Below are 18,358 nucleotides of genomic sequence, written 5' to 3'. Positions count from 1 at the left end.
AGGATGAGCAAAAATTGCCAGTAAAATTTCTCAACTCTGAAGTGTTGGCTAAAGCAGAATACATTTTGTGTATTTTATTGCAAGGCAAAACTGGCAGAGTGCCACTTAACCATCACAGGTAATGATTAAAATAAATAGAACAAATCCAAACTCTATTTAAAATTTTTATGTTCATGCAATAATTTGAGGGTAATGTTATATTTTAAAGTTGCACTTCCTTAACTAAGGGTAATTGAAGTAAGAACCTTGAATTTTTTTTTTTTTTTTTTTTTTTTTTGGAGACGAATTCTCACTCTGTCACCCAAGCTGGAGTGAAGTGGCATGATCTTGGCTCACTGCGACCTCAGCCTCCTGGGTTCAGCGATTCTCCTGTCTCAGCCTCCCGAGTAGCTGGGCTTACAGTCATGTGCCACCATGCAAGGCTAGTTTTTCATATTTTTAGTAGAGACAGCGTTTTGCCCTGTTGTCCAGGCTGGTCTTGAACTCCTGACCTCAAGTGATCTATGCACCTTGGCCTCCCAAAGTGCTGGGATACAGGAATGAATCACCACACCCAGCCTGTGACATTTTGAATTATGTTAAAAATTAATTTCCTTACTAAAGCATCATATTAACACCATGTTACTGGATGTAGTTTCAACTGACATTTAATGTAGACCTGCACAGGTACAAGTACTAGACTTCTGCATATTAAAGATTACTGTGTGCAGGGGTTAACACACATAAAAATGCCCAGCTTTCACATACCTTTGCCCAAACGGCTGCAGAGAGTCCCAGAATAGGGCTGATGGCCATTATCACAAGGGTGAGCTTCCATCCTCTGATGAATCCCACTATGAATCCTGCAAAAAACGTGGCTACTGCTTGAAAGAACATTCCAACCTTGTCACCAATTCCTTCACTGATTTTGGAGATGTCACTAAAAAAGATCACACCTAAGTGGTTACAGGCAGGAGGTTTCAGTTAGAAAGATGAAGTAGACATCCAACAAACACAAAGACAAGTAAAATTTGTTCACTGACTGCAAGCCTCTTTCAGAGTCTTAGCCTCTTGAATAACATCTTCCCCACCTAAACACCGCACAAAGGAAGAAATTCAGGATTAATCAATGCTTCTAATAAGTTAGTATCATTAAGTTGATACTATTAAATGAGTCAATCCTATGAGAGAAGCATTAACATTTTGAGCATACAAATCTATCTGTTTAAAAGCAAGAATTAAGAAGAACATTGCAACAATAATAAGCAACAGTAATAGGGAAGTATTACTGCATTTCTTCTTATAGGGAAGTAACAGGGAAGAGATCTTTGCTTCTACTCTTGTCCCTATTCTCAACCCAGTCTATTCTCAACGCAGCAGCCAGTGGGATGCTTTGAAAATGCAAGTCTGACCATGTTACTCCTCAGCTCAGAAACTTCCAATGGCTGCCATTTCACTGGGTGAAAGCGGAAGTCTTTGTGGAGGTTTACAAGGCCCTAAATATCTTGCTCTTCCCTCTTTTTTTTTTTTTTTTTTTTTTTTTTTTTGACTTATTTGCTCAGGATGCCCTTGCCAGAACTCCCAGTCAGGAAAGTTTATCATCTATCTCCACCTACTGGAATGTAAGCACCAAAAGGACAGAGATCTGTGCTTTGTTCACTGATACATTATGAACACATAGAACGGTACTTAGCACATGAAAAACCCTCAAATATTTGTTGAATAAGTGAAGAGTCGACAATTACTAAAGCAAGTCTCTTTGTAAATTAATTCAATTATCTATTCATTCACTCAACCATCTTTACTGAGAGTCTAGCACCTGTCAGGTCCTGCAGTAGAAAGTTCCATGAGAAATAAACAGGTATAAGATGTGAGCTCAGTCCTCAAATAAACCTACTATGCACCTTGGGGGAAAACCATCATGCAATGGCTAGAGATGCTGCTAGACATGGCTGCCAGATGATCGATTTCTAATATAGATCAGATGCTCAATCTAGTAACACTTTTTATTTAAAATCTTTCCTTGACAAATTTTCACATAGTAATTAATTTCTGTATGAAAGTGTGACATTAACAATGTACCTACTCTGTTAGCCGCGTATTGAGTTCAGTGGTGTCGTTGATGTCAAACCATCCTATTTCCTGTCGTAGAATAGCATGAAAAAACTTTTGCCTAATCTTCCTGATCTGTCGACCAGCTGCCAAAGTCCAAAATGAAACTTGTATATAGGCAGCAACAAGAACTCCAGCACCCAATCCTGAGTAGTAATATGCATATCTGAAAAAAAAAGAAAGGCTCTGCTAAATACCTTCTTGTCGTTTCTTTTCTTTTCTTTTCTTTTTCTTTTTTCTTTTCTTTTCTTTTCTTTTTTTTGAGACTCAGTCTCACTGAGTCACCCAGGCTGGAGTGCAGTGGCACCATCTCAGCTCACTGCAACCTCCGCCTCCTGGATTCAAGTGATTCTCCTGCCTCAGCCTCCCGAGTAGCTGGGATTACAGGCATGCACCACCATACCTGGCTAATTTTTGTATTTTTAGTGGAGATGGGGTTTCACCATGTTGGCCAGGCTGGTCTCGAGCTCCTGACCTCAGGTGATCTGCCCATCTTGGCCTCCCAAAGTGCTGGGATTACAGCATGAGCCACTGCCCCCACCCTACCATCTTTATTCATCTCTTTCAGGAGAAATTTTCAGAACTGGAAATCAATCAATTTACTAAACTGATAACAAAAACTGTATAGGACATTACAACAAACAGACATTACATTTTTCTTTTCTTAAATTATAAAATGATGAGCTCCATGATGGCAAATCTATTTACTTGATCTGTTAGCCAAAGAAAATGGATAAATTTTTGTTGTTAACTGCAAAAAAAGTTATTGATTTGTTTTTAACTGATACTGATAACTTGTGGATACAATTTAACTCCTCTTTCATAATTATATTCTAGACTTGTATATCTTATTGTACTGAAAAGTTCACTACTATTTACGTATTGCAAATATAGTAATAAGCAGATTGAACATGTGAAATCACCCTTTCCATATTGGTTTTTCCGCATTCTTTATAAAAAGAACCAAAAAACTTTGTTCCTATTTGTCAGAATTTGAAATATTTTTTAAAAATGACATGATAAAATGTCATGAATTCAAACGAATTTGGAATGAAGGTTTTACCAAATTAGTAGAAAGTTAGTATTTTTAAAAATAATAAGTACGTATCAATACCTTCAAATTTTTATTATCTAATTTTACAAACTGCTTCCAGATAGACACCTTTCAGGCCTTTTAGTGTACAGACAGCACTCGTTACAATCAGCAACACTGCTATGCAGACATACAAACTTCATGCTTACAGGCTTTAGAGATTTCTATTGAGAAACTAGAAGGAGGAGAAAATGCCATAAATGACATTATTGGATCAAATGATAAAATTGGAATATAGATGTTATATTAGATAAAAGTATTGAGATTTACTGAAGCTAATAGCTGTACTGTGATTATGTAAGAAAATATCCTTATTCTTAGGAGTCATACTGCAGTAAAGGGCCATGATGTGTGCATCTTACTTTAAATTGGGATTTGGGAGCAAAAATGATAACAATAGGTGAATCTGGGTAAACAGTACACATTATTTGTATATTCTTATAACTCTGTAATTGGAAATTATTTTCAAATGAAACTTTAAAAAAGTACACCATATATATGAGTTACCTAGTCATTTCTTCTTCCAGAATTTTGCCTGGATTTAGCAGCGACAATGAAAAGTTCACTAAATTAAAAAATAAAATAAAACATGTTAAAAGATCAAACTATTAATAAACATTGCCAGGTTTTAAAAAATCTGTTAATAATTTAAATGTATGAAAGCTAGAAGATGCTGTTGTTAAGTTTCACTTTAAAAAACACTCTTTTCTTTGCACACTTAAGTGCATTCTTTTCACTTTACTCAAGTAAAGAGCCCAAGAGTTTAGGTACTGGACATTAAGGGCCAAGAAAGGGGAAGATAAGCCCTCCCAGGGCTTTTCCCCATCCTGGCGGTCTCAGCCTTTAGCAAAGCAGCCTTCTAAGGAGGCACAGAGGAGCCACTGAAAAGACAAGGAAGCCACGAAACACACAGAAGACAGAGGAGGGAATAAGAAATATTTAAAATAGAAAACATAGGATTTAAGAGGCCTTTTTTTTGGCGGTTCAAAGCACTTTATAGATATTTCAATACATTTTATTTTTATATCTGTGTGTTTTTTCTTTACACATCTCATATGACATAAGTAAGGGAAAGGCTAAGTTACATCCATCGCAAAGGAGGAAAAACTAGACAGGGAAGATAACTTAGTTGCTCAAAGGCATGTCAGTGATCACTGGCAATTAGTGAACATCCTGCATTCCACCTCTTGTTTACCAGCACTGCTGTATTCTAGTATTTTTGAAGCAGTATTAATTAGAAAGAAATCTATTGTCTATCAATTTGAGCTAATTTGATAAAATGTCAATGTATCTTTCCTGATTTTCATGTTTTAATAATAGCTAATGTTTATTGAGCATTTATTAAATACCAGGCACTGCTCTGAATACTTTAGGTGTGTTAATTCATTTAATTATCTTATGAGGTGAGACTATTTTACAAACCCCATTTTATAGAAGAGGAAATGGAGGCACAGATAAATAAAGTAATGTCATACAGCTAGTAAGTGGCAGAGCTGAAAGTCAGCCCAGGCAATTTGGCCTATGCTCATAATGCTATACTATACTGATTTATTCATGTGATAATGACTTATTTTTACATTTTAGAAAACACAAATGAAAAAATAAGAAACAGCCTACATCTACTGCATTCACAAAATAATAGGATAAATTATTCACCACAGCATTGTTGAGAAAACACATCAGGGTACATATTTCTCATTTTCCATGGTCCTAGGAGAGAAATTGGTCTCTTTGTTCCTTTGCCACGTGTAAATAGCCCAGGGGTCATGTTTTCATGGTGCTGTGTATCCTCCTTATCTTTTTCCAAATAAAGATAAGGTCGAAATTTATTTAAAACTCAAACTACTGTCAGGATCAATTACTAGGCATCTGGCCCCAACTGCAGCATAATCTTTCCCCCAGGATTATAATTTCTACTGATGTTCACAGTGAAATTTCTGATTATTAATCTAGCTCTTTATAAGCTATCAGAACCTTGAAGATTCACACCCTATTTTACTTTTCATCTTACCAGTTCATTTCTGTGTGTTCATTTCCATCCTGAAGTTTTAAATAGGGCAAATTGGAACAGTGTTTGGAACTGGAGGCAGGCCAGATATTCTAAAGCTGTGGCATTTGTAAAAATCATTGTGGTTTTATGATTTCCCTGAACTGAAAAACTGGGTGAAATCTTAAATAAGTTTTTCCTCTCTTTCAACACCTACCTCAAACTTTTAAATTCTCTCAATAAGGATACTGATATGGTTTGGATGTTTGTTCCCTCCAAATCTCACGGTGAAACATGATCCTCAGTGTTGGAGGTGGGGCCTGATGGGAGGTGTTTGGGTCAAGGGGACAGATCCCACATGAATGGCTTAGTGCCCTCCCTGAGATAATGAGCAAGTTCTCACTCAGTTCATGTGACAGCTGGTTGTTAAAAAGAGCCTGGCCTCTCCCTCCTGCTCCCTCTCTCTCCATGTGACACATCTGCTCCCCATTTACCTTCCCTCATTGAGTAAAGGCTTCCTGAGGCTTCGCCAGAAGCCCCAAACAGATGTGGGTACCATACTTTTACAGCCTGCTGAATCATGAGCCAAATAAACATATTTTCTTTATAAATTACCCAGTCTCAGGTATTCCTTCATAGCAACACAAAATGCACTAACACAGATACTAACTCAAATGGACTCTCCTCCTAGGAAAGAATCTATGAGCATTTCGGATTGGACCCGCTCCTCTCTCAGAGTCCCAAGAATGGAAATCTAGTGCTGGGTTAGTAGCTCGAGGAGCCCCAGAATCCCCGGGGAAACTCAGAGTTTCTGTTGCCTGGGACAAAGGTGAACTAAATGTATGTTGGTGTGTTGCCTGAAAAGTCACAGCATGCTAGATCTGAAAACAGCCTAGTCCTGGTCTTGTCAGATGCTACCTATTCTGCTTCAGTCTCATAAATGATATCTACATGGTCATTTGGCTTGGTGGTTCTTAACACTGTCTGTGCATTAGAATTACATGGGGAGCTTAAGAATTACAGATGTTCAGGCTCCACTCAAGCCCAATGCAGCCAGAATCTCTGGTTGAGTCCAGAGCATCACATTTTTATAAAGTGCCCCCTGCCAGGCCTGGTGGCTCACACCTGTAATTACACCACTTTGGGAGGCTGAGGTGGGAGGATCACTTGAGGCCAGGAGTTTGAGACCAGCCTGGGCAATGTGGTGAAACCCACCTTTACAAAAAGTTGGCCGGGCGTGGTGGCAGGTGCCTGTAGTCCCAGCTACTCAGGAGGCTGAAGCAGGAGGATGACTTGAGCCCAGGAGCTCAAGGCTGGAGTGAGCTATGATCACTTCACTGCACTCTAGCCTGAGCAACGGAACAAGACCCTGCCTCAAGAAAGAAAAAGTACCCTGGTTGATTCTAATATGCCAGGATGGAGAACTTACACCCCAGTCCACCTGAATGCCTCCCGTAGTAAGGAACTGGGGAACTCCTGAAGCTGCCTGTTCATTTTAGAGAGTACCTATACAACCTATCCATTTTATAGCTGAAGAGACAGAGTGGGTGGTTTCATTTCCAAGTTCTTATAGCTAGTTTCTCCCAATATTTATTGATCATTTACTATGTTCCAGACACTTTACACAAATCATCTCACTTAATTCTATCAGTAAATTTATGCTTACCTTTCAAAGGTGAGAACAGTAAGGATTATAGAGGCTAAGAGACTTGCTCATGGTCACACAGCTCATGGGTGAAGGGTCTGAATAAGCAGTGTATACATTAAGGATTAGATAGGGAAACATAGTCTTCATTTTCACCTTTGAGTCTCAAAGTAAATCAATGTCTGCCTTCCCTGATTCTGCCCAAGACTTCTTTTTTTCTCAAAGGGGAAGAAAGAGAGGTATCCATCACCTCAGGCATCTCTCCTTTCTTTGTGTTACAAACAATCCAATTATATGCTTTTAGTTATTTTTAAATGTTGCCTAGGACTTCTTTTACCACATAGAACTATTCATCATAAAATAAAGAGCTGGTGTTTGTTCAGGCACCCTAGGAGCTATGGACAGTTATGAAGATATCTTGAGGGCTCAAAATGGCATTTTTCCCCTCAACCAAGAGGCAATGCAAGGACAATCAGGGTGCAGCTATTTCCCCACAGAATTTTCTAGGCTATTATAGTCACAAAGACAGCATAAAAGATATCAAGTCCTTGACACTCTGCAGAAAAACTGTTTTCTCCAACTCTGTCCTTAATGTTTTGGATGCAGAATGTTGTGTGCATAGTTTCTGCACAACTGACTCATTGTGAGGGAACAACCCTGTCATGGAGTGGCTTTATTCTGTTGACAAGGACGAGCTTTGCTCACAATAAGTCATTGTCAGACCCTCTTGTAATATAAACCTTTTTTTCTTCTAACATGCCTTTCTCATTTGGCTCCTATTAAATCTGGTTGTCCAAGCATCCAACAGTTCTAAAGAATAGACTAACTAAACATCTCTATGAGATAAGCTGGAACCTCAGCTGAGTACCTCACTGTATCTGTTCCCAACCCCCATGATTTTTGTTAAACTCTACAACTCTCAACACATCAATAAGCAGCCTGGATTTAGAGTGAGTATCCTTTAAAGATTTCATTGTCTTCAAAGAGGTATGAGAATATTATTTTTACAAACGACCAAAGAGTAGATGCTGGAAATTCATAACATTTGAGGAACTTCCCATTCTAAATACTCCACAGCATCCAGTAAGCCTAATGAGAAACATGGCTACAGGGTACTAAGTGTCATAACAGGAGTGTTTATAATTCGGAGGCTACCAAAACAAAGTTCGCAGCTCTCGTGAGTTTATCTCTGCATCAACCGCAGTTCTTTAAGTGACTTGCTTGTGCCGTTCCCCAGAGAGACCTTGAATTTGGCACCTGTCTGCCATGTCCAGCTTAAAGCCATTTGGTTTCATAATTAGGCACAAGTTAAAAAAAAAAAAAAAAAAAAAAAGCAAACTGCTCCAAATAAGAAAGTTGGGAATTATTCTGGTTTTAGTAAAAACAAAAACAGAACTAATAAAATTGGTCCAAAAGAGAAATGATGTGTGATAAGTGAATTGCATTGCTTTAATCTGACTTTAAAAATTTTAATTGTGATAAAATACGTTATATAAAGTTTACCATGTTAACTATTTTTAAGTGTACAGTTCAGTACTGTTAAGTATATTCACACTGTTGTCCAGCCAACCTCCAGAACTTTTTCATCTTGCAAAATTGAAATTCTATACCCATTAAACAACAGCTCCCCACTGCTCCTCTCCACAATCCCTATTAACCACCATTCCACTTGCGTTCTTATGAATTTTACTCTGGATACCTCATAAAAGTAGAATCGAACAGTATTTATCTTTTTTTGAGTGGCTTATTTCATTTAGCGTCATGTCCTCAAGGTTCATCTATGACATAGCATGTGTCAGAAGTTATTTCCCTTCAAAAGGCTGAATAATATTCTATTGTATGTATCTACCACATTTTATTTTTCCATTCATCTGTTAATCTGATTTTTTTAACCCTGTGTAGAAGCCATTTAAAAATTTTTTTTTACTTTATTTTTTCTTGGTAAAGGTGTATACGTCAACAGTTACAAGCGAGAATACAGGGAGACATCACACCCACCCATTTTCAAAGCCACTCACTTTCTCTCCCTAGAAGTAATCATCAGTTTCTCTACATTATTTCACAGATATTTTATGGACATACAAGTGCTTCGCTGGAAGACTAATGTGAGTCGCCAAGAGATAATATCTGCGACACTTGAAAAAATGTGCTAGACCATACATGAACAGATAAAGTTGGGTCTTATTTCACAAAAATATTCCATTGGTGCTCTAATAAATGGTGCTTTATGGTTTGAAAATCAGGAAATGTGAAACCCAAAGATAATTTCAAAGTAGGGGCAGTGGAGACATAGTGCTGACAATTCAGGAGCTGGAGAAGCATCTTTGTAGTTTCTTTGATTTTTTTTTTTCCAGATGAAATAAGATGGAAATCAAAGGCAGCTGGAATAAGTTCCTATACAGTCATTGTCCTGCTACTAAAGGGATGGGTGAGAAACCCAGCTCCACATCTGGAAGATCAGACCACTTAATAGACCCTTGAGCATTAATGTGCATAAATGCATCTCTGATTCACTGTGGGGAAGGAAAGGTCTTGCTAAAATACCATTACTAATTCAGTGGGTCTGGGATGTGGCCTGGGAGTCTCCATTTCTTTTTTCTTTTCTTTTTAAAATAATTTCTGTTTTTATTTTAGATTCAGGGGGTATATGTGCAGGTCTGTTACATGGGGATACTGTGTGATGCTGAGGTTTGGGATATGAATGATCCTGTCACCCAGGTAGTGAGCATAGTACCTAGTATTTGGTTTTTCAACACTTGCTGCCCTCCCTCCCCTCTCTAGTAGATCTCTAGTAGATCTTTATGTCAATATGTACCCAATGCTTAGCTCCCACTTATAAGTGAGAATATGCAGTATTTGGTTTTCTGTTCTTGTGTTAATTTGCTTAGGATAATTGCCTCCAGCTAAATCCATGTTGCTAGAAAGGACACAATTTTGTATTTATTTATTTATTTATTTTGGGACTAGGTCTTGCACTGTCACCCAGGGTGGAGTGCAGTGGCGCCATCTCGGCTCACTACAACCTCCACCTCCTGGGTTCAAGCAATTCTCCAGCCTCAGCTTCCCAAGTAGCTGGTGATTTCGTATTTTTCATAGGTGTGTAGTATTCCATAAGAAATAGACTTTCAACTGAGGTGTCTTAATATGGGCATCATCCTGCTCTATATGTATATAAAATTAATATGTTGTAGGTCTGTAGATTTTCCAGGAAAACAAATAGACAAGAGAAAATTCCTACCTCTCTCATTTATTTAAAGACTTTTTTTTTTTTCTTTTTCCTTGAGACGGAGTTTTGCTCTTATTGCCCAGGCTGGAGTGCAATGGCACCATCTCGGCCCACCGCAACCTCCATCCCCTGGGTTCAAGCGATTCTCCTGCCTCAGCCTCCAGAGTAGCTGGGATTACAGGCATGAGCCACCATGCCTGGCTAATTTTGTATTTTTAGTAGAGATGGGGTTTCTCCACAATGGTCAGGCTGTTCTCGAACTCCCAAACTCAAAATTGCCGCCACCTCGGCCTCCCAAAGTGCTGGGATTACAGGTGTGAACCACCATGCCTGGCCTCTTTAAAGACTTTTTAAACTATCTGTCCTACCACAGCTTCACAGTGTTTATGTTAAAGTTTTAGCCACTAGTCACAAATAAGCAATCCATTTAAAACTTTCCCGAGCACTTTTTTTTTTCCTAATCATCTATATTGACACTAAACTATATATGATAATCGGCATGGTTTGGATGGCAGAAAGACCAGCAGTGTAACTATGGACAAGTTATTTGCCCCTTCCAAGCCTTGGTTTTGTCATCTATCACAGAAGATAACATTACCTACTGTATAGTATTGTTCTTGTGAGGGTAAAGTGGAATAATGTATGTAAAGTGCTCAGCATAGGACCTAGCACATAGTAAGTACAATGAAAAATCACCATTATTGTTATTTTTTTTATGAAGAGGTTTTTTTTCAGAGACAATATTACTTGAGAATACATAAATAAACTTTTATAGGAATTTGCTTTAAATATTCAAAGGATGCTTTTACTGGATTTTTAAAAGGCATTAATATTTATCAATATTTATGTAAACATATTGTTGTATTAATTAAGCAATCCTATTCTCTTAGGAAATTACATGTAAAGCCTACAATAGTAACTAAATAAGTAGTTCTCAGTCAGTGAACACTGTAAATTCTTATTCAATGCTGTCTAAATGATACAGTAATTTTTCTTAGATATCTTTGCTAAGAAAGCTGCCTTTCCTTTACCAGTGTTTTGAAAATATTCTACCATCTGTGCAACAGTAAAGCTTCACTCAGTCTTCTCCAGCCCAGTGCCCACAAGGTCTCTTAGAGAAAAGAGCCTTCAGGCTTGGTAGAAAGCATGAAAATTTTCCTTTCTATGTTGAATTTGGTTACCATGAAAATAACCATGTCTATTGGAACCCCACTCTAACGCTATTGTCAGGGCCTCTCGTATTGATAACATTAACTTATGGGACTCTTTTGGCTCTTCAGTAATTATAGTCCTTTGGGTGAATTCCAAGGGACATATTGAATCCATTCACTCTTTAGTGAAGTGCCATCTCAAGTTCCAGTCAATCTGGTTGATCCAAAATTAGAGACAGAAAATAGGTATAATTTTGTTTAAGGTGAAGGGGAGAGAAGAAAAGAAAACCCAGAAACAGATCTACAAGATAAACACAGCTAAGAAGTACTGCCATGTTTAACTGATATGTTTTGAAACTCATCAGCAATTACTAATGGGATGGATACTGCATAGAGATACTCTCATTCCATTTCCACTGTTCTCAAGTAGAGTGACTTCCTTACTTTATTTAGAAGCTTCCTGTGTATTTCCTTCACCTGTATTAAAAGTCAAACAACAATACATGTATTTCTTTAAATTTAAATGAGTATTTGAACAATTTTCTGAGATTTTTACAACTCCTTCTATAATATCTGGAGTCAACCAGATATCCAAATCATTAAATAAGATGGTAATGAATAGCAAAATCAACACCCAAACTTTTACCCAGTTAGAGAAATGCTATGGATTTTTTTAAAAGGTAAAGAAATGCTTACCTGGAAAGGAGAAGTTTCCTGCAGTATCTACAAATTTGTCAGTCATCTCTCCAAATACTATCATCATGAGGGGGAGACCTGATCCATGAGCTATGGCCATGAAGGTACCCAGCAACATAAACAATCTATCCTGCCAATCGGAGTATCGAAACTAAAAAAAGGAAATAAAATAGTACTTAGCTGTGGAATGGAATTTCTCCTCTTCCATAATTATATATTCTTTGGATTTTTTTTAAAGTCAGCACTTTTTTAAGAGTTGTAAATGAATGTCTTAGAAAAGGAGGCCTTCAAATCATTAACAGCTTAATTTCATGATTCTGTTTATTTTGTATTCTGTGAAGAAGCCAATCTAATTATGTTTAATTGGTATCTGATTTGAATAAATAATTACAATACAATCAAAAGGGATAAAGGTTTAAGAAATATTATTTGATCTCCCAGAGCTCCTGTGGTAATAAAGAACAGCTAGGGAAAGACATTAAGTTTAAACACACACACACACACACACATACACACACACATACACAGACACACACACACACACACACCACATCCTTTAAAAAAGCATTCAGAATATTTCAGAGGGAGAATTTAAAATAGAGGAAAATAGATGCTCTGAGTTTTGAGATAAGATCCCTTTAAAAGGTTTAAGTTAGCTTTAAAAAGGCAACTCAGTAGTGAAGCACAGCAAACATTGCAGTGTGTCTATATGTGCACCTTAGGGATGTCTTGCTCATGGAGATCCTTATGCAGAACCTTTTTTAAAAATTTAGTTTTCACCAGTGTCACCTGCCAAGTATGCAGAACCTTGAAGGGTAAGAGGGAGTTCGCTGGAGAAGAATCAGTGAGTGTAGAAGTAGTCGGAAGAATTTAGGCTTAGAACAAGAAGGTAACCAGAAACTACATGGAATGCTTAAGTAACCCCTGGCAGTGGAATTCCTGAAGGGCACAGTACAAAGTGTGGGAGAGGATGTTAGAGAGAGATAGAAGGCTTGTGCTGGTGGGCCACACCAAGAATCTTGGACACAGTACTACCTACAGAGGGGAAGGATGATACCAGTTGTCACAGTGAAGTGCACAACCCCCAAGAACTAACCAGCAGATCAGTGTCCTAACACTTCAAAGGACATTGTTACTGTCTTATTAGTCCTCTTCCATTTCTTACCTTTTCTTTCTGTTTTTGATTGACCCATTTATGGCTCTCTTTCTCTTTGTTCTTCTTTCCTCCTCTGCCTTCTAGACTACATTTTCCTCCTCTTACATTTCCATTTCTATAGCTTCCTGTCTTTTTGTTTGTTTCTCTCCTCTCTTTTAAAATGCTTTACTCTGCCCATTCCCCCCCACCTCAGCTCCTTTTGGGGACAAGGAACAGTTATTGGGAGAGAGGGTGATGAGCCAGGCTCGGTGCAGTGGAGCCTTTGAGGGCTGAAGCTAGGTCAGACTGGGTCAATAACCCGGGTGAGGCTGAAGTTAGAGGCACATGGTGGAAACTGGATATGTGTGTAAACCATTCTTAAAGAGTTCCAGGAGTTCAGGCAAGGTTTCAGGGACAGGGACAAACTCCATCATCAAACACACAAGGCAAGCAAGAGAACCGAAAGAGACAAAGGGTCAGAAGCCAGGCAGAGCTTGGATAAAACAATGGGAGCAGGTAAAGTCAAGAGCCAATGGAGCTGGGTCCCTAAAATTGTCACAAAGGGACCAGTGTCCCAAAGGTTCATTTTTAGTGGTTCTGGGAAAAGGAAAACAGAACACTTGGGTCTGTCAGCTACAGTTAAAAGCACAGGGTCAAGTTGTTAACATTAAAAAGCATTTTAAATGTTTTCATATTAATTGAATACAATTTTACAGCCTCTAAACATAAATTTAAAACGAGGTGAATTTCACAGCAACATCCTAAGTAAACCTAGGTTTGTTTTCAGTGATTTTCCAGAAAATAATATATTTCTAACTCCTGTTAGAGCAGTTTTATCCTCAACCTCTTTCAGGACAAAAAATATCTATTAAGATATCTAGTAAGAGGTGAAAATAAAGATTAAATTTAAGTTTAACTTAAGCTAAAACTTTTAAATTCAAATGAAAATTTCTGTTTCTACATTAAGTTTGTAGGATTTTATTTTCTGTAGAAGGCAGATTTAAAACCTATGCATTAAAACCAGCTTTCAGAGGTGGTTCCAAGATGGCCAAATAGGAACAGCTCCAGTCTACAGCTCCCAGCGCGAGCGACACAGAAGATGGGTGATTTCTCCATTTCCTACTGAGGTACCGGGTTCATCTCACTGGGGCTTGTCAGACAGTAGGTGCAGGACATGGGTGCAGTGCACCAAGAGTGAGCCGAATCAGGGCGAGGCATCGCCTCACCCGGGAAGCGCAAAGGGTCAGGGAATTCCCTTTCCTAGCCAAGCAAAGCTGTGAGAGATGGCACCTGGAAAATCGGGTCACTCTCACCCTAATACTGCGCTTTTCCAATGGTCTTAGCAAACGGCACACCAGGAGATTATATCCCATGCCTGGCTCGGAGGGTCCCACGCCCAAGGAGCCTCACTCATTGCTAGCACAGCAGTCTGAGATCAATCTGCAAGGCGGCAGTGAGGCTGGGGGAGGGGTGCCCGCCATTGCTGAGGCTTGAGTAGGTAAACAAAGCAGCCTGGAAGCTCAAACTGGGTGGAACCCACCGCAACTCAAAGAGGCCTGCCTGCCTCTGTAGACTCCACCTCTGGGAGCAGGACATAGCCAAACAAAAGGCAGCAGAAACCTCTGCAGACTTAAATGTCCCTGTCTGACAGCTTTGAAGAGAGTAGTGGTTCTCCCAGCACGGCGTTTGAGATCTGACAACAGACAGACTGCCTCCTCAAGTGGGTCCCTGACCCCCGAGTAGCCTAACTGGGAGGCACTACCCAGTAGGGGCAGACTGACACCTCACATGGCCGGGTACCCCTCTGAGACGAAACTTCCAGAGGAACGATCAGGCAGCAACATTCGCTGTTTAGCAATATTCACTGTTCTGCAGCCTCCACTGCTGATACCCAGGCAAACAAGGTCTGGAGTGGACCTCCAGCCAACTCCAACAAACCTGCAGCTGAGGGTCCTGACTGTTAGAAGGAAAACTAACAAACAGAAAGGACATCCACACCAAAACCCTATCTGTACATCACCATCATCAAAGACCAAAGGTAGATAAAACCACAAAAATGGGAAAAAACAGAGCAGAAAAACTGAAAATTCTAAAAATCAGAGTACCTCTCCTCCTCCAAAGGAACGCAGCTCCTCACCAGCAATGGAACAAAGCTGGACGGAGAATGACTTTGATGAGTTGAGAGAAGAAGGCTACAGACGATCAAACTTCTCCGAGCTAAAGGAGGAAGTTCGAACCCATTGCAAAGAAGTTAAAAACCTTGAAAAAAGATTAGAGGAATGGCTAACTAGAATAACCAATGCAGAGAAGTCCTTAAAGGACCTGATGGAGCTGAAAACCGTGGCACGAGAACTGAGTGACGAATGCACAAGCTTCAGTAGCAGATTCGATCAACTGGAAGAAAGGGTATCAGTGGTGGAAGATCAAATGAATGAAATGAAGTGAGAATTGGAGTTTAGAGAAAAAAGAATAAAAAGAAACGAACAAAGCCTCCAAGAAATATGGGACTATGTGAAAAGACCAAATCTATGTCTGATTGGTGTACCTGAAAGTGACGGGGAGAATGGAACCAAGTTGGAAAACACTCTGCAGGATATTATCCAGGAGAACTTCCCCAACCTAGCACGGCAGGCCAACATTCAAATTCAGGAAGTACAGAGAACTCCACAAAGATACTCCTCGAGAAGTGCAACTCCAAGAAACATAATTGTTAGATTCACCAAAGTTAAAATGAAGGAAAAAATGTTAAGAGCATCCAGAGAGAAAGGTCGGGTTACCCACAAAGGGAAGCCCATCACACTAACAGCGGATCTCTCGGCAGAAAATCTACAAGCCAGAAGAGAGTGGGGGCCAATATTCAACATTCTTAAAGAAAAGAATTTTCAACCCAGAATTTCATATCCAGCCAAACTAAGCTTCATAAGTGAAAGAGAAATAAAATCCTTTACAGACAATCAAATGCTGAGAGATTTTGTCACCACTAGGCTTGCCCTAAAAGAGCTCCTGAAGGAAGCACTAAACATGGAAAGGAACAACCAGTACCAGCCACTGCAAAAACATGCCAAATTGTAAAGATCACTGATGCTACGAAGAAAGTGCATCAACTAATGAGCAAAATAACCAGCTAACATCATAATGACAGGATCAAATTCACACATAACAATATTAACCTTAAATGTAAATGGGCTAAATGCTCCAATTAAAAGACACAGACTGGCAAATTGGATAAAGAGTCAAGACCCATCAGTGTGCTGTATTCAGGAAACCCATCTCATGTGCAGAGACACACATAGGCTCAAAATAAAAGGATGGAGGAAGATCTACCAAGCAAATGGAAAACAAAAAAAGGCAGGGGTTGCAATCCTAGTCTCTGACGAAACAGACTTTAAACCAACAAAGATCAAGAGAGACAAAGAAGGCCATTAAATAATGGTAAAGGGATCAATTCAACAAGAAGAGCTACCTATCCTAAATATATATGCACCCAATACAGGAGCACTCAGATTCATAAAGCAAGTCCTTAGAGACCTACAAAGAGACTTAGACTCCCACACAATAATAATGGGAGACTTTAACACCCCACTGTCAGCATCAGACAGATCAATGAGACAGAAAGTTAACAAGGATATCCAGGAATTCAACTCAGCTCTGCACCAAGCGGACCTAATAGACATCTACAGAACTCTCCACCCCAAATCAACAGAATATACATTCTTTTCAGCACCACACCGCACTTATTCCAAAATTGACCACATGGTTGGAAGTAAAGCACTCCTCAGCAAATGTAAAAGAACAGAAATTATAACAAACTGTCTCTCAGACCACAGTGCAATCAAACTAGAACTCAGGATTAAGAAACTCACTCAAAACCGCTCAACTACATGGAAACTGAACAACCTGCTCCTGAATGACTACTGGGTACACAACGAAATGAAGGCAGAAATACAGATGTTCTTTGAAACCAGTGAGAACAAAGACACAACATACCAGAATCTCTGGGGCACATTTAAAGCAGTGTGTAGAGGGAAATTTATAGCACTAAATGCCCACAAAAGAAAGCAGGAAAGATCTAAAATTGACACCCTAACATCACAATTAAAAGAACTAGAGAAACAAGAGCAAACACATTCAATAGCTAGCAGAAGGCAAGAAATAACTAAGATCAGAGCAGAACTGAAGGAAATAGAGACACAAAAAACCCTTCAAAAAAATCAATGAATCCAGGAGCTGGTTTTTTGAAAAGATCAACAAAATCGATAGACTGCTAGCAAGACTAATAAAGAAGAAAAGAGAGAAGAATCAAATAGATGCAATAAAAAATGATAAAGGGGATATCACCACCGATCCCACAGAAATACAAACTACCATCAGAGGACACTATAACACCTCTACACAAATAAACTAGAAAATCTAGAAGAAATGGATAAATTCCTAGACACATACACCCTCCCAAGACTAAACCAGGAAGAAGTTGAATCTCTGAATAGACCAATGACAGGCTCTAAAATTGAGGCAATAATTAATAGCTTACCAACCAAAAACAGTCCAGGACCAGATGGATTCACAGCCAAATTCTACCAGAGGTACAAGGAGGAGCTGGTACCATTCCTTCTGAAACTATTCCAATCAATAGAAAAAGAGGGAATCCTCCCTAACTCATTTTATGAGGCCAGCATCATCCTGATACCAAAGCCTGGCAGAGACACAACAAAAAAAGAGAATTTTAGACCAATATCCCTGATAAACATCAATGCAAAAATCCTCAATAAAATACTGGCAAACCGCGGGCGTGGTGGCTCACGCCTATAATCCCAGCACTTTGGGAGGCCGAGGCTGGCGGCTCATGAGGTCAGGAGATTGAGACCTTCCTGGCTAACACGGTGAAACCCCATCTCTACTAAAAATACAAAAAATTAGCCGGGTGTGGTGGCGGGCGCCTGTAGTCTCAGCTACTGGAGCGGCCGAGGAAGGAGAATGGCATGAACCTGGGAGGCGCAGCTTGCAGTGAGCCCAGATAGCGCCAGTGCAGTCCGGCCTGGGCGAAGGAGTGTGACTTGGTCTCAAAAAATAAATAAAATAAAATAAAATACTGGCAAACTGAATCCAGCAGCACATCAAAAAGCTTATCCAACATGATCAAGTGGGCTTCATCAAGGCTGGTTCACCATCCACAAATCAATAAACGTAATCCAGCATGTAAATGGAACCAAAGAAAAAAACCACATGATTATCTCAATAGATGCAGAAAAGGCCTTTGACAAAATTCAGCAGCCCTTCATGCTAAAAACTCTCAATAAATTAGGTATTGATGGGACATATCTCAAAATAATAAGA

At 39.2% G+C, this 18,358-nt stretch overlaps 1 protein-coding gene across 1 annotated transcript in view; it reads right to left on the bottom strand.

Moving 5' to 3' along the window:
- Positions 1 to 18,358, bottom strand: part of ABCB4 (ATP binding cassette subfamily B member 4) — a 77,822-nt gene that overhangs the window by 52,973 nt on the left and 6,491 nt on the right. Inside the window, exons 4-7 of the mRNA XM_054496959.1 lie at positions 11,890 to 12,040; positions 3,692 to 3,749; positions 2,066 to 2,257; positions 748 to 919 (exon numbers count right to left, since the gene is read on the bottom strand). Coding sequence (XP_054352934.1) covers positions 748 to 919; positions 2,066 to 2,257; positions 3,692 to 3,749; positions 11,890 to 12,040 — 573 coding nt within the window. The remainder of the gene's footprint in view (positions 1 to 747; positions 920 to 2,065; positions 2,258 to 3,691; positions 3,750 to 11,889; positions 12,041 to 18,358) is intronic.

This window comes from Pongo pygmaeus, chromosome 6, assembly GCF_028885625.2.
Source record: "Pongo pygmaeus isolate AG05252 chromosome 6, NHGRI_mPonPyg2-v2.0_pri, whole genome shotgun sequence".
Classification (NCBI taxonomy): Eukaryota; Metazoa; Chordata; class Mammalia; order Primates; family Hominidae; genus Pongo; species Pongo pygmaeus.
Note: the sequence above shows the minus strand (reverse complement) of the source record. Positions and strands in the feature narration are given on the sequence as shown.